Source organism: Lepus europaeus, chromosome 13 (genome assembly GCF_033115175.1).
Source record: "Lepus europaeus isolate LE1 chromosome 13, mLepTim1.pri, whole genome shotgun sequence".
NCBI classification, from domain to species: Eukaryota; Metazoa; Chordata; class Mammalia; order Lagomorpha; family Leporidae; genus Lepus; species Lepus europaeus.
Window position 1 is genome coordinate 50,531,458 of NC_084839.1, and position 21,037 is coordinate 50,552,494.

At 38.8% G+C, this 21,037-nt stretch overlaps 1 protein-coding gene across 1 annotated transcript in view; it reads left to right on the forward strand.

Annotated features, from left to right (window-relative positions):
- Window positions 1–1,399: 1,399 nt before the first annotated feature.
- C13H2orf73 (chromosome 13 C2orf73 homolog) overlaps window positions 1,400–21,037 on the forward strand; it is a 38,961-nt gene continuing 19,323 nt past the window's right edge. The window contains 3 exon segments of the mRNA XM_062208836.1: window positions 1,400–1,431; window positions 5,595–5,805; window positions 15,214–15,367. Of these exon segments, the coding sequence (XP_062064820.1) occupies window positions 1,400–1,431; window positions 5,595–5,805; window positions 15,214–15,367 (397 nt within the window).

Genomic DNA, 21,037 nt, shown 5'->3' on the forward strand with positions numbered 1-21,037 from the left:
CAGTTTGGTAGGCTACTGTGGCTTTCCTTGCAGTTGGACACTGTAGTCTAGTTTCCCTGTACCTTTTTCTACTGTAATTAGCCTTCATAGCAGTAGGGCTTGGGGTGCTCCTGAGGCCAAAGGAGTTGCTTGCATCTGACACTGGTGGCCTGGTGGCACATTTCCACCTACCACCTGAGGGCCAGAGTCGTAAGAGCTGGCTGGGGTTGGGAGAGCCCTGGCTGGGAGTCTTGTGTGTAGGTTCCCATGGTGATGGATAATGCCTCAGGTAGTGGGAGAGGGGAGAGAATAGAGGAGGGTTCCAAGTCTGAGGGGGCAGGGACACCCTACTTCTTAGATCCTGGGGGCTGTATCCCCCTATTGTATTATACCATCTGTTCCTGGTAGTACAGAGCTCCTTAGGGCCTAGGGTGCTGGGGTCACTGTTGTCTTGCTCGGTCTAGGTGGATTCCTGAAGCTGCAGTCTTTTTTTACTAATGTGGTGGAATGTTTGTCGGACCCAGAAATGTGGATGTGCAGGGGCTTCTTTCCCATGGGCAGTGTGGATTCTAACAGTGACTCCTTTCTCAAGGTGACATCACACTGCCACATCCTGAACTTTGGGGAATTGGAGGTTGGAGGAGTGGGGTGCAAGACAATGTGAGTTCCTTCTCTGCAGCAAAGCCACCATGAGTACTACAAGTAGGTTCCTTACTGGGCTCCTATTCTATGACAACTGTGGATTCCTCCTGTAGCCAAGATTGGCAGCATGAGATGTCCATGAAGATGAGCTTTCCTGCTGTTCTGGTGTTTACCCTTTCCTCTGCAATGGGGATTCGCCTGGCCAAGGGGATGGGGTCATGGTTTCGGTTTCCATTTGAATCTTTCTTTGTTGCCATCTCAGGCCTCTGTTTCCTATAGGGTTCCTATACTTTCCTTACTAAATTCCAGTGGTCCTCTTTCGGCACTCACCTTGAAACACAGCTGTTCAACTGTTGTTTTGGTTCTCTGTGGAGAAGGCAAACGTTGGGCACCTCTGTTTGGCTACCTTGAAAATCCTCAAAATATATGTAAATATTATAATAGAAATCCATTTATCTTCAATGAACAAGATTCTTCCCAGATGCTGAGTGTAATGGTGAGTGAGATAATCCCCACCTCATGGAATTTATTGACTAGTAAAGGGTATTTCTGGTGTATATTAAAAAGAATAAACACAAAACTAGGTACACATACTGCATACTGTGGCAAGTATTAGGAAAGAAGTGGAGAGTGCTAAAATAGAGTATTTATGGAATGACTTGAGTGAGGAATCTTTGAAAAGCTACTCAGGAGATAATGAGCCAGCTGTACAGGGAGCTAGGAAAGAGCCCTCTGGCCAGAGGGAAGAACACATTCAAATACCCTGAGTAGATAAGAGATGGGCATGGTCCAGGTTTTGAAGGAAAACAGGTTAGCTGAGAACTGAGGGAGAGAGGCTGGTGTGATGTTGAAGAGATTGGCTGGAGCAGCTCACATAAGATCTTGGAGTCATAATTAGTTTTTTTTGTAAATGCAGTGGAAAGCCACTGGAGTGTTTTCATTGTAAAATGACATGGTAAATGAGATGGATCTGGCTTGCAGTTGAAATAAAGTAGGAATTCTATTTTAAGGTCTATGTATAACAGAACTACTTACTTTTTCTGTAAATTTGGAATCATATTGACTCACCTTCTATAGGGTCAGAACTTTGATTTTACAACAATCTATGTAACATTTATATGAATATTTATATGTTCATTCTTTAGGTTTCAGGTTTATGAATTTTATTTTATTTTTATTTTTTAAAGATTTTATTTATTTATTTGAGAGGTAGAGTTACAGACAGTGAGAGGGAGAGACAGAGAGAAAGGTCTTCCTTCCATTGGTTCACTCCCCAAGTAGCTGCAACAGCCGGAGCTACACCAATCCAAAGCAAGGAGCCAGGTGCTTCTTCCCGGTCTCCCATGTGGTTGCAGGGGCCCAAGGACCCAGGCCATCTTCTGCTGCTTTCCCAGGCCATAGCAGAGAGCTGGATCGGAAGAGGAGCAGTTGGGACTAGAACTGGCAACCATATGGGATGCCAGCACTGCAGGCAGAGAATTAACATACTGAAGCATGGCACTGACCCCAAGTTTATTTATTTTAAACTGCTGTCTTTTATAATGTCAATTTCTCCTTACTTTAAAATGAGAAAAGTATACAAACTATTTTTAAACATCTGTTTTTCATTTTCATAATTTTTATTTTTTATAGCAGTGTGTAGGAGCAAAAATTTGATGAGATGAGTTAATTGTTCTTCCTGCATATTGGTCTTTTCTTTTTTTTTTTACTTTTATTTAACGAATATATTTTCCAAAGTACAGCTTATGGATTACAATGGCTTCCCCCCCATAACTTCCCTCCCACCCCCCGCGCTCTCTCCCCTTCCATTCACATCAAGATTCATTTTCAATTATCTTTATATACAGAAGATCAGTTTAGTATATATTAAGTAAAGATTTCAACCGCTTGCATCCACACAGAAACACAAAGTGTAAAAATACTGTTTGAGTACTAGTTATAGCATTAAATCACAATGTACAGCATATTAAGGACAGAGATCCTACATAAGGAGTAAGTGCACAGTGACTTCTGTTGTTGACTTAACAAATTGACACTCTTGTTTATGGCATCAGTAATCACCCTAAACTCTTGTCATGAGTTGCCAAGGCTATGGAAGCCTTTTGAGTTCGCCAAATCTGATCATATTTGGACAAGGTCATAGTCAAAGTGGAAGTTCTCTCCTCCCTTCAGAGAAAGGTACCTCCTTCTTTGATGACCTGTCTTTCCACTGGGATCTCACTGGTGGAGATCTTTCATTTAGGTCATTTTTTTTTTTTTTTTTTTTGCCACAGTGTCTTGGCTTTCCATGCCTGAAATACTCTCATGGGCTTTTCAGCCGGATCCAAATGCCTTAAAAGGGCTGATTCTGAGGCCAGAGTGCTATTTAGGACATCTGCCATTCTATGAGTCTGCTGTGTATCCCACTTCCCATGTTGGATTGTTCTCTCCCTTCTTTATTCTATCAGTTAGTAATTGCAGACACTAGTCTTGTTTATGTGATCCCTTTGACTCTTAGTCCTGTCATTATGATCAATTGTGAACAGAAATTGATCACTTGGACTAGTGAGATGGCATTGGTACATGCCACCTTGATGGGACTGAATTGGAATCCCCTGGTATGTTTCTAACTCTATCATTTGGGGCAGGTCCGATTGAGCATGTCCCAAATTGTACATCTCCTCGCTCTCTTATTCCCACTCTTATATTTAACAGGGATCACTTTTCAGTTAAGTTTCAACACTTAAGAATAACTGTGTATTAGTTACAGAATTCAACCAATAGTATTAAGTAGAACAACCAAAAAAATACTAGGAGGGATAACGTATTAAGTTGTTCATCAACTGTGATGACAAGGGCTGATCAAGTCACCATTTCTTATAGTGTCCATTTCACTTCAAAAGGTTTTCTTTTTGGTGCTCGGTTAGTTGTCGCCGATCAGGGAGAACATATGATATTTGTCCCTTTGGGACTGGCTTATTTCACTCAGCATGATGTTTTCCAGATTCCTCCATTTTGTTGCAAATGACCAGATTTCATTGTTTTTGACTGCTGTATAGTATTTTTTTGCATACATATCCCATAATTTCTTTATCCAGTCTACTGTTGATGGGCATTTAGGTCGATTCCAGATCTTAGCTATTGTGAATTGAGCTGCAATAAACATTAAGGTGCAGACCGTCTTTTTGTTTGCCAATTTAATTTCCTTTGGGTAAATTCCAAGGAGTGGGAACTGAGTTAGGAGCTGCGTCCTGCGGAGTCCAGCGCGCGGGCTCGGACGGACGAAGCTCAGCGAAAACAGGACAGAAAATGCTAACGCTGTGAGCAGGATTCGAACCTGTGCAGGGAGACCCCATTGGATTTCGAGTCTTTTCTTAAAAAGATCAATAATGGGCCGGCGCCGTGGCTCACTTGGCTAGTCCTCCACCTGCGGTGCCGGCACCCCGGGTTCTAGTCCCGGTCGGGGTGCCGGATTCTGTCCCAGTTGCTCCTCTTCCAGTCCAGCTCTCTGCTGTGGCCCGGGAGTGCAGTGGAGGATGGCCCAAGTGCTTGGGCCCTGCACCCGCATGGGAGACCGGGAGGAAGCCCCTGGCACCTGGCTCCTGGCTTCGAATCGGCACAATGTGCTGGCCTCAGCGGCCATTTGGGGAGTGAACCAACAGAAGGAAGACCTTTCTCTCTGTCTCTCTCACTCACTGTCTAACTCTGCCTGTCCAAAAAAAAAAAAAAAAAATCAATAATGATGTCTATTTGGTGGTTTTTATAAGTTTATCAGGAGACCTTTTTTTATTTTTTAAAGATTTATTTATTTGTTTGAAACTTAGAGTATCAGACAGGGAGAAACAGAGATCTTCCATCTGCTGGTTCACTCCCCAAATGGCTGCAACAGCTGGGGCTAGGCTGATGCGAAGCCAAGAACCTAAACCTTGAGTCATGATCTGCTGCTTTCCAAGTGCTAGGAGCTGGATCAGAAGTAGAGCAGCCGGGACTTGAACCAGCATCCATATGGGAGCTGGCATTGCAGGCGGTGGCTTGCCGTGCTCTGCCACAAAACTAGACCCAGGAGAACTTTTAAAATTAAATAGTTATCCTTGTCTAAATGGCTGAGTTTACTAGGTAATGGGGTGGAAGTGGTAGATCATCTCTTGCTAATATTACTTTTAAAAAAGTTTAGTTAATATTAGCATGCCACTTAGCCACAGGTATAAATACTGTAAGCATGACTTGTGATCTTGATAATATCACTACTCTTTCTCTATTCCAAGCAAATGAGAATCTGTATACTACAAGGCAACTTCAAAAAGTTTGTAGAAAAAATGAATTAAAAAATGTTTATTTTGTTGCAAAAAATTTTACATAACTTTTTCATAATACATATCTCCAGAAACTTTTTTTAAACAGCAAAACTCTAAATGAATTTTTAAATAAAATTTATGTATTTATTTATTTGAAAGGCAGAGTAATGGGGTGGGAAGAGGAGAGAGAAAGATCTTCCATCTGCTAGTTCACTCCCCAAATGCCTGCAACAGCCAGGGCTGGGCCTGGGAAAACCAGGAGCCTGGAACTGCATCTGGATCTCCTATATAAATGGTGGGAACCCCAGGTACCTAGGCACTTTAGCAGGAAGTTGGATTGGAAATAGAGGTGATACTTGGCTCCAGGCACTCCATTATAGGTTGTAGAAGTCCTAAGCAGTAGCTTAATATGCTGTACTACAGCCCTGCTCCTGTGAAATTTTTGAAGAAAAAACATTTTGTACCAAAATAAACTTTTAATTCCAGTTTTCTACAAACTGTTTTAAGTACCTGTGTACTTGTATATTGTAATGAATAATCATCAACACAAATCCTCTTCTATGTCTCAGATTGAGAAGATAATATCCCAAATTTTAATAGTATAAGGCCTAAATTGTCTTAATGCATTAAATATATTTAAATATTATTTAATTATGACTCACTGATATAAATGATTTAATATCTAATTATGTTTTTCAGACAGCATAAAATAGAAGATGCTGGTATAGTATCTGTAACTGAAAGAAAAGAAGAAATCAAACATGAAAAAAAATCTGGAAAAACCATACAACAGTCAAAACCATGTATCGGGAGAGGACGTGTATATTATGCCAAATTCATTAACACAAATGCAAGAACATACAATGAACCGGTTCCTTACATAGATCCCAAAAAAGGGCCAGAAAAGCAGGTTGGACAGATGTTCGTTATATACAAATATAGATTTAGATACGGAAGCTGTTTGCAGGATAATTTGGCCATAAATTATTTAATGATGCAACACATCTCAGATTAGTACTACTTGTAATCTAGTACTTAAAAGCAATAACCTGAAACAATTCTGCCAGATAATTTTTGAATACGAACAGTATGTTATGGGGGAAGGAATCCAAATAGTCATTTTTCTAGATTGGATCAGATTATAGTCACTAAGTATTAGTTGGGGATTACTACAAAAAATTCTGTAATATTGTATTGTAACATATTTCTAATATAAAGATTTCCCATGATATTTAATAATTCAGATATTTTCTGTAAAATAGTTACCACTTATTGAAAAAGTACAAAGTGCTAGGAATGAGCAAAATGTTTTATACAAATTATATCCTTTAATTCTGCAACAATTTCTATGAGATAGTATTGGAAATATTTTACAGATAATAACCTCCAGTGAGGTTAACATATCTGAGGTTACATAGTAAGCAAATATCAGTCATGTTTCAGAAGATGCCATCTGTTTAGCAATCTGTTCTTGAATTTTCCTAAGATCTACATGAAGTAGTAATTTTAAACATTCATCTTAAGCCCATTATGAAAAATGAGACATTGACCGTTCACTCTTGTTCTCCGCAGTTCTCTAGTTCTGAAGGCTGTAGAAGAGAATCTCTTTTTTTGCCTTTTCTAGCTTCTGAAGGCTGCCTGTATTCCTTGACTTATGACCCCTGAGTCTCTGAAGCCAGCATCGTTTCGTCTTCACATCTCTCTCTGACTTCTCTCATCCTCCCGTGAGGACCCTCGTGATTACATTGGGCCCACCCAGATTGTCAGAATACTCCCCTCATCTCAAGATCTGTGATCTTATCTGCAGAGTCCTTTGCCATTTAAAGTACCCTATTCACAGGTTTGATGATTAAACATAAATATTTTTGGGAATGAGGGGCACATTATTTTGGTTACCCCATTTAGACAGCAAAATTTGCCTTTTTAAATATATGATTCTATGAGTTTGGGCAAAGGTAAAAAGTCATGTTGCCCATCACAATCAAGCCATGGAACATTTCCATCAGTCCCAGAGGTTTCCCCATGCCCCATTGTAGTCATCTCCTTCCCCTACACCAGCCCCTTGAACCACTGATATGTTTTCTATAATTTTTTTCTTTTCTCATGAAGTTGTATAAATGAAATTATTCAGTCTTAAGCTTTTCTAATCTGCCTTCTTTCAGAATACTGCATTGGAGCTTTCTCCATTTTGTTGCATGTATCACTTGTTCATTTCTTGTTGCTACTGCACACTTGCTATATAACTTTGGGCAAGCTATCCTTTATAACTTGAGTTTCCTTATCTGTGTAGTAAGGATGGTAGTCATTTCTCACATAGGGGTTTTGTGAGGATTAAAATAGATATTTTTGTCAGGTCCTTTTCTGGGCACTAGGTATACAGTACTATTAGAATGTTTGATGGTAGTACTAGCTGGCACAGAAGGTGGAGGAGTAAGGATTGCTGGAGGTAGAGTTGTAATTTAAAATAGGTAGTCAGAGGAGGCCTCACTTCAGGCCAGGGTGTGACATTTGAAAACTTAAAGGAGGATGAGGGTGTAACCACATGGAAGGCTGGCAGGAAAGCATTCATAATGTACAAGAGAAGCAGTCAATAAACATTAGTTTTGGCAGCCATAAAATCCCATTCCACTGCTCTCTGCACAGCTGTGGGCACTGAGGAGTTCACCATCATTAACTGACAGCAGGATCCTATGAGAGAGGACATAGTGCAGTGCTTGGCCCAATGAGTGTTGAGCAGACTGTATTCAAAATATGCCACAGTAGAGGTACTGATGCTTCCTCATGTAGATGTTTTCTGGCATGACATACACAAAAGGAAAAGTGCACCATCCATACAGTCTCAGACAACTGCGGCAATGTCAGCCTTGCCCTACTCCACTTCCTGCTTGTGCTGCCAGTGTGCCAGTTAGAGGGAGATGTGATTTAACTTGACATTTAAATGGTGACTGCTTTTGATGAGCTCTCATGCTGATAACATCAACTGTCCTTGTCATAAAATAGCCTACCATGGCTCCATGTGTGACTGTGAGATCTTTTCAGGGAAGGAATTCTGTGGTCAAATATGTCTTAATATCGTGGAGTAAATTCTTTGAAGGGCAGTTTTAAGGGTATTTGATTTTATAAATGTGCCCTTGTTTTTGTACTCTAGTCCTAATTATTTGAGATTTAAAAGAAATCAGTCATTACTGTTAGGCCAGACCTGCTCTGGGGAAATAAATCAGGTACAGAAAAAAATTAGATTAGTGAAGTTCTCGTATTTCTTACAAAAGCTAGTGAATGACTCTCCCAAGCTCTAGTTCAGAGCTGAGTCTAAAACTGTTCATTGGATCAATATATACAATGGGGACACTAAAGAAAAACTGAATCAAGGATAGAAATATGAAATGTAAAATTAATTTTTTCCTTTTTTTTTTGACAACATAGTTAGAGAGACAGAGAGAAAGGTCTTCCTTCTGTTGGTTCACCCCCCAAATGGCTGCTACGACTGGCACACTGCGTCAATCTGAAGCCAGGAGCCAGGTGTCTCTTTCTGGTCTCCCATGCGGGTACAGGAGCCCAAGCACTTGGGCCATCCTCCACTGCCTTCCTGGGCCACAGCAGAGAGCTGGACTGGAAGAGGAGCAACTGGGACAGAATCCGGCGCCCTCACTGGGACTAGAACCCGGGGTGCCGGCGCCGCAAGTGGAGGATTAGCCAAGTGAGCCACAGCACTGGCCAAATTTATTTTTTCTTAAAGATTTATGTATTTGAAAGTCAGAGTTACACAGAGAGAGGAGAGGCAGAGTGTGAGAGAGGTCTTCCATCCAATTGTTCACTCCTCAAATGGCCACAGCGGCTAGAGCTGCCCTGATCCGAAGCCAGGAGCCAGGGGCTTCTTCCAGGTCTCCCATGTGGGTGCAGGGGCCCAAGGACTTGGGCCATCTTCTACTGCTTTCCCAGGCCACAGCAGAGAGCTGGATCAGAAGTGGAGCAGCCGGGACTAGAACTGGCACCCATATGGGATGCCGGCACGTCAGGCCAGGGTGTTAACCCACTGCGCCACAGCGCTGGCCCCAAAATGTAAAAATTAAAGAATTAATGTCATCTAGATTTCTCTGATTCTGGTTTGTAAGTGTCTTGAAAAAAATGAAAAAAGATGTTGGCAAATGCTTTCAGCAAGACCAGGTGACAGAATAGCAGTAGAATCATTGTTTATTGTTCCTTGCAAGACCTTTAACAGATGGTGAAAGTAGGTTTGAAATGAAGAACTCAGGTAAGAGAGGCTGATGGTATATATGAAAGAGGAGAGTTATGGAAAAAGACTGAAGATGCAACCTAGAATTAAAGGCATATTTGATTTTAGAATGAAATCAAGGGAATATTCATAATTAAAAAGCAAAATGACAGTGAAACTTAAATATATTCATTTCTAAGTATCCAAGGAATAATAAAAAATACTTATTTCATGAATTTATAAGCTTTGTTCCTTTATTTAAGATGACAGATTTCTTCTTAAAGGTTAGCTTGGCTAAGAAAAAATTAACTGATTTATAGTAATGCTGGCTTTAAAATAAGAATAAAGAAAATAAGGTTGCCTAAATATTTTAAATGGCATCTGATGTTTTATGTGTTATCTTCCAACCTTAACAGCAGACTGGTTGGCTTTATTACTAACACAATTTTTAAATGAAATTATCACATACATTTTTACCTAGGAACACAAATTTCAGGATGCTAGAAAAAGTAAAAAGAAGTTTTAATTCAGTCTCTCTGATGAAAACTAGTTTGTCTTGTATTTCTAAAAATTGGTACTTTTAAAAAGAGGTTATAGGCCGGCGCCGCGGCTCAATAGGCTAATCCTCTGCCTGTGGCGCCGGCACACTGAGTTCTAGTCCCAGATGGGGCGCTGGATTCTGTCCCGGTTGCCCCTCTTCCAGGCCAGCTCTCTGCTATGGCCCAGGAGTGCAGTGGAGGATGGCCCAAGTGGTTGGGCCCTGCACCCCATGGGAGACCAGGAGAAGCACCTGGATCCTGGCTCCCGATCAGCGCGATGTGCCAGCCGCAGTCCACCGGCCGTGGCAGCCATTAGAGGGCAAACCAATGGCAAAAAGGAAGACCTTTCTCTCTGTCTCTCTCTCTCTCACTATCCACTCTGCTTGTCAAAAAAAAATAATGAAAAGAGGTTATAATAGACCTATATTTTCCAAAATTCATCTTTCAGAACACTAGCCTTTACATAGATGCTTAATTATATAATTTTCCAAAATAAAATATGTTTTGGAAAAGTGTTTTTATACATCTTTCCAGAGCTTCACGTTTCATTTTAATATGTAAAGATTCTGAGAAATCTTATGGTAAACTTTTGTTTAACTTTACTTATTTCACTATTTCCTATATTTAACTATGGAAACCTCTTTTGTGTGACACCTGTTAATATGCTAGAGAAATAACTAATGTTGAAAAGAACACATTAGGAATAATTTTGTTAGATGTTATAAATTTACTTAAGAGATATTTTTAAGCACTTGTGATACCTACAGCAAAACAGAGATGAACTAAGGTATGATGTAGCCAGTCAGACCCTGACTGCCCTTATGTTTGTGTAGAATGTCAATTGTGAAAAGGCACAGAAGTATACTAATTAAAGGTGGTTGACTTATGTGTAGGTGTGGTCAAAAGTCCCTGTTTTCTTGAGAACCCCCGAAGTATGATGCTTAGGTTCTTCAGTGACACTGCCACTAGCAGCCATCATATCTTGGCCAGGGCACTATAAATGCCGCTATGGTGCAGCACTTTCTGCCTCTTGCATTTTCTTGATTGGTTTCTCCAGGATGCTCTATTTGTTTTTACCACTTCTCCCCAAAGATTCTCCCTTAATTTCTCAAAGAATGGAAAATAAGTAATGTTTACTAAACCATTTCTAAAAGGGTAGAGATGGCAGGAGTGTAACATAGAGACTGTCTTACATAAGCCTCACAGTGTGGCCAAGGGGCCCACAGTGCAACAGGTATTAGGCCTCTGGGTTCTTGGGGAGTGGAAGAAGCCCCAGAGTAAAAAATCTCCAGACATTTCCCAACCATGGATCCCCAAAGACTTATCATCCTCGGTTAGGAAAAGATAGGACCTAGATTAGGAGGGGGAAGTTCTTTCTCTCTCTAGGTCCAAAGTTTTGAGTTGAGACCTACTCTGCCTTATGCAGAATCCCCTCTACACTTTGCCTATACACCCAACAACGCCTAGACAAAGTCACTACCCTAGGTGATTTTTCCCAGATTGGCTTATTTCATTGAAAATAACTCCATGTCAACACCCCCATACCCTGCCTATAATCCACTGTAAGGGATGGTACAAAGAGTGATGAATTGTTTTTGTTAACCTTTCCTTTAAGTATGAAGTGAAGATAAAAACAAGCCTCCACCTAGCTTTTTCTTTCATCTCATAATCTCTTATGAGCAAGTGCTTGCACCAAAAAGGCATGCACATGTGCATGGCCATATACATATTCTCACTTTTCCAAAAAGAAATCATTTTCTGGCATAGCAAAGATTATCTGGAAATAGGAAAGATAACAACATTTTGAACTGTAGGATTTCATTCAGCTGAAGTGAAGATGAATCCAATTTATAACATTCATCAGTTTTATACTTTCACCAACTACAGAGTCTTAAAGTCATTAAACCATACTTTAGGAAAAAATATTCATTATTTCCTTTATTTTTAAATTTTCTTATTATTTTAAAATATTTACTTATTTATTTGAAAGTTGCAGAGTTACAGAGAGGCAGAGAGAGAGAGAGGTCTTCCATCCACTGGTTAACTCCTCAAATGGCCGCAATGGCTGGAGCTGGGCCGATCTGAAGCCAGGAGCCAAGAGCTTCTTCTGGGTCTCCCATGGGGTACCAGGGCCCAAGGACTTGGGCCATTTTTCCCTGCTTTCCCAGGCATATTATCAGGAGCTGGATCAGAAATGGAGCAGCTGGGACTGGAATCAGTTCCCATATGGGATGCCGGCACTGCAGGCAGCAGCTTTACCTGCTACAGTGCAGCGCCAGCCCCCTGATTTCCTTTTTATTTGTGAAACTAAAGAGGCCATTTGAGTAAAATTCTCACTGAGTTTTCTCAAAAGGTGAACTGACATCTCTGCTTTTAGAGACAGCTTTTGTATTACACTCTTGTTTAAGAAAAAATTGCATTCCACCAGGCATTTCCTAGTGGTTGACTTATCCACGAGTCACTTTTCCAGTTATTAGCAAGAGAAGTTTCTGACCAACCAAAGTAGATAATATAAAGTATATGCCCTAAAACCTTAGCATTGAAGAATCTTCTCAGGATACTTACTGCTGTGGTTGGAATGTTTGTCCCCTTGAAATTCATGTCGAAGTTTAATTGCCATTGTAACAATATTAAGAGATGATTAGGCCATGAGGTTCCATTCTCATGAGCAGGATTAATGTCATTCTAAAAGGCCACATTCAGTACCTCTTGCCCTCTTTTTGCCCTTCTACCTTCTGCCATGTGAGGATAGAGCATTCAAGATGTCATCTTGGAATCAGAATTGCCAAACCTGCTACTGTATGTATTGGACATCTCTACCTCCCAAACTGTGAACTAATTAATTCTAAATTACCTAATTAGAGCAACACAAAACAGACTAAGGCATTTACATAGAGCCTCTATTTTTACATTAGAAATAATTCCGTTTGTGCTTATCTGGTTTTGCATTCCTCAATAGATGTCATGTAGCACACAATTTAAGATGTGCACAGATAGGGAAGGGGTTGGATTGTGGCAATGTTGATGCTGCCCCTGAGTGATATACCTTGAGAGGATTAATCTTCTGACAGTTTTCTCATCTGTAAAGTAGATGTACCTCCATCATAAAATTATTGTAAGAGTAAGTAAGATAAGGCCTATAAATCTCAGACTGTGGGGCATGATAAGTACTATCAAAATTATAAAGTAGGAGAACTGCAAGAAGTAGGCACTCTGACAACACTAAAATGTGACTATTTTCAGCCACATATTGAGAAGACACCATCTGTTTAGTTATCTGTTCTAGAATTTTCCTAGGATCTATATGAAGTAGTAATTTTAAAAATTCATCTTCAGCCCATTATGAAAAATGAGAAATTTGCCAGTCTTTGCTGTTCTCCACAGTTCTCTAGTTCCTGAATTTCTGTGATCTCTGCAAAAACTACCTCCGGGTTACAATCACTCGCTCCATTGTCCTTGGTTACAGTTTGTCCTTGGCCTGCAATCTGACACTAATTTAAAGTAACAAAATGAGGCCGGCGCTGTGGCTTAACAGGCTAATCCTCCGCCTTGCGGTGCCGGCACACCGGGTTCTAGTCCCGGTTGGGGTGCCGGATTCTATCCCAGTTGCCCCTCTTCCAGGCCAACTCTCTGCTATGGCCCAGGAAGGCAGTGGAGGATGGCCCAAGTCCTTGGGCCCTGCACCCGCATGGGAGACCAGGAGAAGCACCTGGCTCCTGGCTTTGGATCAGCACGATGCACCGGCCACAGTGGCCATTGGAGGGTGAACCAACGGCAAAAAGGAAGACCTTTCTCTCTCTCTCTCTCTCTCTCACTATCCACTCTGCCTGTCAAAAAAAATAAAAATAAAAAAATAAAGTAACAAAATGAGATCTAACTCTGTCATCACCTATGCAGGACTTGGTTCTCTCTTGGTATTTGCTCATCTCACCTTTTTCAGTTTGAAGACAATTTCCTTTAACAAAGAACCTACAATTGAAGAGTTAGGTTTTCCTTGATTTCTTGCTGTGAACATTTCCCCACAGAAACCCTTATTTTTCCTGCCTTTGGCATCTTTTTTGAATTTCTCCTATTTCTGAGCTTCTTGACAATCTTTTGACAAGTAATGCCATTAAATTTTAAAAATTGATGATGTACAACTCTTTTATGTGTTTCTGTGTTTTTAAAAACTAAGTTCGTTTGAGAACTCTCTATACTGCCACATAGATTTCTTTCAATGCTACTTTCTTTTTGTATCAATGTAGCCTCAATTGTATTGTCTGAATTTTACTTACCAAAATCATATTCATCCCCCTTGAATCATATTTTAAAACTTTTTGACTATGGAATCATGGTTGATTTTTTTTTAAAGCAGATCGGCTTCCCTCTAGCCTAAATAGTTTTATTATACTCAAGGTTACTGTCATTCTCTAAATATATACAAGAACTCCTTAGGTGTTAGAGCTACCTTCCTCAAAATCATCCCTGCCCCAGGTTTTCTTACTTCTGTTAGTCAACCACTTTTTACAATTTTTAGTCAGAATTAGATTGAGTAACATTTCTTCTCACTGATTTCTCAACTGCTGAGATATCAAATTGTCACATGTGCTAATTAAGAGTCTTATCAGTTCTCCCTTTCCTGCATATTTAGGGTTTAGCACTAAAAATTCAGTAGCATTAGAGATATTTTCCCTTAGAACAGTTTTTCAAACTGAATCATTAGTGAATTATAAATCCATGTGGGGTTGGTTGTGGGTAGGAGGGAGGTTATGGGGGAAAAAGATGTAACAATTCAAAAGTTGTACTTTGTAAATTTATATTTATTAAATAAAACAAATCCATGTGGGTTGTGAATAGAATTATGAAATGGAGAAGATAAATCAACAAAATAAAATGGGAAAATAGCTAAGTACACTGCATATTGTAAGAATAAGTATTTTGTGAAACTTTGTTTCAGTTTTATGTCCAAGGGAACTTTAAAAAGTTCATGTAAAATTCATGTTATAAAAAAGCTATGTTTGGATATTGAAACTTTTTTGCATCAAAGTAATCTTACCTTTTAATTCCATTTTCTATGAACTTTTTGAAGTCCCCTCATATGTGTAGCATTGTGAGTTCTTGTATGACAAAATTTATTTCATGGTGTGGGTCATGGAGTAAAAACTTTGAAAATAACCTTTTAGATATTAGCAAATTATTTATATTATTATAATGAGGAGTAAAAAATTAATTTTTAGATTAAGATTGAATATATACATATATACATGTACATAATAAAATTGTAGTATGAAATATAGAAATATAACTTACATGATTTTTTTTTACTGCTCTGTATGTTTGGAGAAGGTATCTTAAGAATTTAGTAGTTGTATTTTATTTGACTATTTATGACACTTCATTTTTAGGTGTGTTTTAAGAAATACAATCTCTGTGAAAAAATATTCATCCCTAGATTTCAGAACTCTATTTTAGTACTAGAATATCCAGTAACCTATTGAACTGAGTTGCTAGGCATTCATACACATCAAGCAATAAATGAAAATGTCCTCAGTATCCAATTTTGTGTTTTCAATTTTTTTCTATAAAGGGTGATTGGTGGTCACACGGTAAAGCACTGGAACATACCTTCCAGCCACCTTACGACACTAAAAGCACCCAGCGGAGTGACTTCCAAAAACCATCCTGTCCATTGATTTTGCCAGTCAAACACAGCAGAATGCAAAAGCCTTCTTGTGGAATAGGTAAGGTTAGCAGTGGTAACACTTTATTATTATTATTATTATTATCATCATCATCGTCATCATCATCTCAGGTTACTGCTGTCAGATTAAGATGTATTAGATGTGCTGATATCTCTTGAGAAAATTGCTGCTGCACAGAAGTTGAAAATACATACACAGCAAGTGCAGCCTATTCATTATCTCTTCCTAATAAACAGCTTCTCTGAAAACACATTTACTATAACCTAATGAAAACCGCACTGATCATTGATAACAGTAGCTTCAAAGTCAGACACCTGGTAATGTCCTGCTTGTTGGTCCAAGAGCTTGGGCCCCTGCACCCATGCGGGAGACCTAGATGAAGCTCCTGGCTCCTGGCTTTGGCTTGGCCCAGCCCCAGCTGTTGCAGCCACTTGGAGAGTGAATCAGTGGATACAAGATATTATCTCTCTCTCTCTCTCTCTTTCTCTCTCTCTCTCTCTAACTCTGCATTTCAAATAAATGGAATTTTTTAATAAAAAAAATAAAACAGGGGAAATGCTTCAGAACATTGGAATGGGTAAGAACTTTTTGGAACAGACCCTCAAAACATAGAAACAAAAGCAAAATAGACAAAAAAGTTTTCTTAAAGCGAAAGAGCTTCTGTGTAGCAAACAGTCCAAAGAGTGAAGACAAATCTACAGAGTAAGAGAAAATATTTGTATCAGAGAAGTGATCATAACCAGAATATATAAAAACTCAACAGAAAAAAACAAAATGAAGCAAAAGAAAACAGAAACACAATAACAAAAGCAATCCAGTTTTTAAAAAATTATTATTTATTTTCAAAGGCAGCCAGGCAGAGATCTTTTATCTGCTGGGTCATGCCCCAGATGCCTGTAATAGCCAGGAGTGGACTAGGCTAAAGCCAGGAGCCTGCTGGGACCTAAGGGCTTGGGCTAGTGCCTGCTGCTCCCAGAGTGTGCATTAGCAGGAGGCTGCAGTGGAAGTGGAGGAGCTAGAACTTGAACAAGGCACTTCCATGTGGGATGTGGGCATCCCAGGCAATGCCTTAACCACTCCACCAAACACTGGTTCCCCAGATAATCCTAAAAATGGACAGTAGATCTAAACAGACATTTCTGAAAGGAGTAATAACAAATGGCCAACAGTACATGAAAAATGCTCAACATCACTTATCATGCACAAAGAAGTATCATGTCATTCCAGCTCGATTGGCTGTTATCAGAAGGATAAGTATCATTGAGGATGTGGAAAGAAGGAAACCCTTGTGCACTGTTAGTGGGAATTTAAATTAGCACAGCCATTGTGGGAAAAGTGTGGAGGCACCTCAAAAAACTAAACAAAGAACTATATGAACCATTTGTCCAAGACTAATGAAATCATTCTGTGGTGACTTCTGCACTGCCATGTTTATTGCAGCAGTATTCACCATAGCCAAGATATGGCAACCGTCCCTCCACTGACGAAGGGATAAAGAAAGTGTGGTGCATATACAAAAGGGAATACTGTTCAACCTTAAAAGGGATGAAATGTTGTCATTTGCCTCATGGATGGAAGTGAAGGCCATTATCTTAAGTGAAATAAAAGTATCACATGACCTCACTCATACATAAAACCTACAGATGTTGATCTCCTGGACACTAAGAGATTAATAGTGGTTGCCAGAAGGGAAGAATGTGGCAAGATTGTTTAATAGGTACCAAGTGATAGTTAAATAGGAGTAAGAAGTTCTGGTGTTCTATTGAAAAGTAGGGTGACTACAGATAATGATAATAGGTAAGTATGTGTATTTTGCCAAAAAATTTTTTTTGAATTTTTTTCACTATAAAGAAATGTTTACTGTTTGCAGTGACAGATATATTTACCCTAATTGGATATTACACAATCTGTACTTGTATTGAAACATCACATGGTGCCCTATAAATACATATACTTTTATTGTGTCAGTTAAACATTAAATAATTTTTAAAAAGAATTAACAGGAAATCAAACAGGACTGATGCAAGAGTACAATGGAGTTAATATCTTCAACATTCATAGGGGAAGAAAATTTTAACCTAGGAAAGATAATTTATTTAGCAGGATACTAGAACCATTTTTTTAAAAGTGGCATAGAGCATTGGACCCAAGGAAATGAGATCCTAGCATAATATTTGTCTCTTAAGGGAAGAAGATTCACTGAGTTATGTAATATTATGTTACTTATTATTTAGACACAACATGTAAAGTTTAAATATGGTAAATATGGTTACATAATAGAGAATATATTTATATCCTTTAAAAGAAAAGCAAACATATGATATATGTAATATGGGAAGTAGAAAGGAGAAGGGTGCTAATATCATTCAACATATGGTACTCAATAGATACTATCCCGTATAGTGAAACAAGAAATACATGTTTAAGGCAGAAGTTCAAAAAAAAAAAAAAAAACCATTAAGAACTATATTTATTTCTTAACTCTAGCTTCACCATTGTGCTCCAAGCCCACCTATATAACCACCTACTTAACATCTCCTCTTGGAAAACTAATTGCCTTTTCAAAATCAATATAATTAGAAAAGAATATTTCATTTCCGCCACCCAAACCTGTTCTCTTGCCCCAGTCTTCCCTGTTTCTGTGAATACCACCTCTGTTCTGGGTGCTCAAATTTTGGTAACATAGAAATCATTCTAAAATTCTCCCTTTCTGTCCTCCTCTACTTTTGACCATCAGCAAGTCTTGACATCTCTCTCCAAAGTATTTACCAAGTCTTATTCCTTTCCATCTTCATTACAATCAGTATACTGCAGCAACTATCATCATGCTGCCTTTCTTCCTCTTCCATAATGGGTTTTCCACATCACTGTCGGGTAATCACTCTCTTTCTTCATGTTTTAGTTGCTTCTCATTGTTCATAGAATAAATTTCAGATTCTTCACTGTGGCTACACAACCCTATTTAATTCACCATATCTACCTACATTATTTTTCTGTTGCTCATAGTTCAGACCAAGGAGATACAGAAGCTTACTGAAAGTCATGCGTCTTTCTAAATTGATTTTTGTATACATACATGTTACTGTAGTTTTTCCATAATTTAATTGCATATTCATGTAAATTAAAACCTGAATATGAAATAGTTGTTTCTGTAAAATATTCAAAGTTGAATGCTTTGGAAAGATTTGATAAAAGGCCAACCACTAACTTTTTCAAAAGGTTATTTAGCTGTGTGCAAAATAACTATAAAAGAGAAAGTAGAGTGGATTTTTAAAAGATCTTACAGGATTCTGAGCTCCTTGTGTTTCACATGTGTTTTCATTCCATGTTCAAGAAAACAGAAACTGGAAAAATACATTAGAGCCACGATTTGTTCCTGAGGTACTTTGGATGCTTCCTCAAAGAAAAAGACTTGGTACTCCAATAAAAATTTGGTGAATGAACCGGTTAAAATAAAATATCTATGTATAATATATAATCCTTTGCTTTTAGTAACTTTTTTGGTTAATTGATCAGTCCTTTTCACATAAGGAGCAGTTGCCTTTACTCCAGTTGAAGGACTGTGGGAGAGTTTTGCAAGATGAGACCAAGCAAATGGGCTTTATTCTAGGTTCATCGGGCAAGATCCAGCCGTTTCATAAGGAATTCCCCTGAGCTAGTCAACTTTCCCAGAGTGAAAAGTTCCAAACCCTCGCCTGGGATACAGGATGGAAAATCCAGAAGTTCCTTAAGCCGTCTTGTACTGCTTGTACCCCATCCCATACTCTATGCCTCAGAGATGTCTGATGTTTCCCAATTCCCATGCCTTACTGGAATGCTATGACATAAACTTACTCGATTTTTACCCACCTCCTCCATTCCCATAAGCACTTAGCTTCCAGTTTTCTGTGGTCAACTCAAGTCAATTGTCACCCAGCCATCTGCTTTCTGGCTTCCAATCTGTTAACATCTTCATTCCCATTTAGTTTTTTCTTTTCCCTTAAGAAAATAAACCCTATTAATTTCTTTAGTGTCTTTATACTGGAAAGGGATAAGGGAAATGCACATGTTGAATTGCAAATCACAGTAACTTTGTTACCATCAACACACCCCTTAGAATTTAATGTTGCTCACTAGGCTAATCCTCCACCTGCGGCGCTGGCACACGGGGTTCTAGTCCCGGTCGGGGTGCCGGATTCTGTCCTGGTTGCTCTTCTTCCAGTCCAGCTCTCTGCTGTGGCCCAGGAAGGCAGTGGAGGATGGCCCAAGTGCTTGGGCCCTGTACCCGCATGGGAGACCAGGAGAAGCACCTGGCTTCTGGCTTCGGATCAGTGTGGTGCGCCGGCCACAGCTCGCCGGCCGCTGCGGCCATTGGGGGGTGAACCAACGGCAAAGGAAGACCTTTCTCTCTGTCTCTCTCTCTCTCACTGTCCACTCTGCCTGTCAAAAAAAGAAAAAAAAAAAGAAATTTTTGATCCTGGGTCCACCATTTAAATGTTACCTTGTTTTACTTGGCTTATGAAATGGGAATAAGTCCTAGTTTACAGAGTTTTCTAAGAAATAAACAAAATAACATGTTAAATGCTTACCACAGTACTTGGTACATAGTAGGTAATAAATGGTAGCTGTTTATATTGTTACTTATTGTGTTGTACTAAATTTAGTAATAAGTTGGAAGTTAGTATTGGGAACCTGGCAAGGTGTGTCTTTCTCCATTCTTTGACTGATATTTCTCATTGCTGAGTTCATTATTGTATACTAGGGCATAGTATAATGCCCAAACTCAATACATAGTTAAGAACTAGTTGAATAATAATTACATATTATTCCACAGATTATTTAAATTTATAATGTAATTTAACATATATAAATGCAACAATGGCCTGCATTTTACTCATATTTTATGTAATGTTTGGGTACTAGATGAAAATTACCTAAACAAAGGAAATATTTTAATGTTATGTATATAGGCTAGATTTTTGTATATGCAGTAATGTCAATTGTAAGTCATCTCATAGCATTCTGTTCCATCAGCCCACTTAATTACGCCTGGTCTTTGGCATTTCAGCAATGTTATCTTGTGCTGACAATGAAAGTGCCCTTTATGGCTTGTACCACCACAGAGTTTCCTGGCTGCCTTCCCTGGGCAGTTAACAAATGGCTGTGCTCCTTCACATCTGAGTGCATGAAAGACTTATATAATAAAACTTTATAATTGGAAAGGTTAATCTGATGGGTGAGGGGAGAATTTCATACTTAAAGGAAACTATTTACAATTATTTGATATTTTAAGATTTTTCTGAATTGCAAACTCAGATGCAGAGGTTTATGTTGCTTCTTTTGTACCGAGGTATAACATAACTGATTTCTTGCTATAGTTATGTTTGTTTTTTAAACTCTTGAAAATCTATACTGTTTTTACATTAATAATTTTTTATATAATACCAAGATAAATACTACTGAAAAGGTGAGGTTTCTAAGTGGGAAATATTATTCTGATGAATGTTTTTCAAGCAGGCACAAACAAAAGTTAAAATAAAAATTCTTAGTAAAACCTCTAAGTCCTCACTAGTACAAGGAGCAAATTGTGTGTTCAAATAAATCCTGGCTTTGTTGATAAAATATAAATGGCTAGATACCAGCTTGTTTAGAAAATTCTTATTTTAATTAAATCAAGTTTCCAAGAAGCAGAGTGAATTTCAAATGCTCTTCCTGGACTTGGTCTCATTT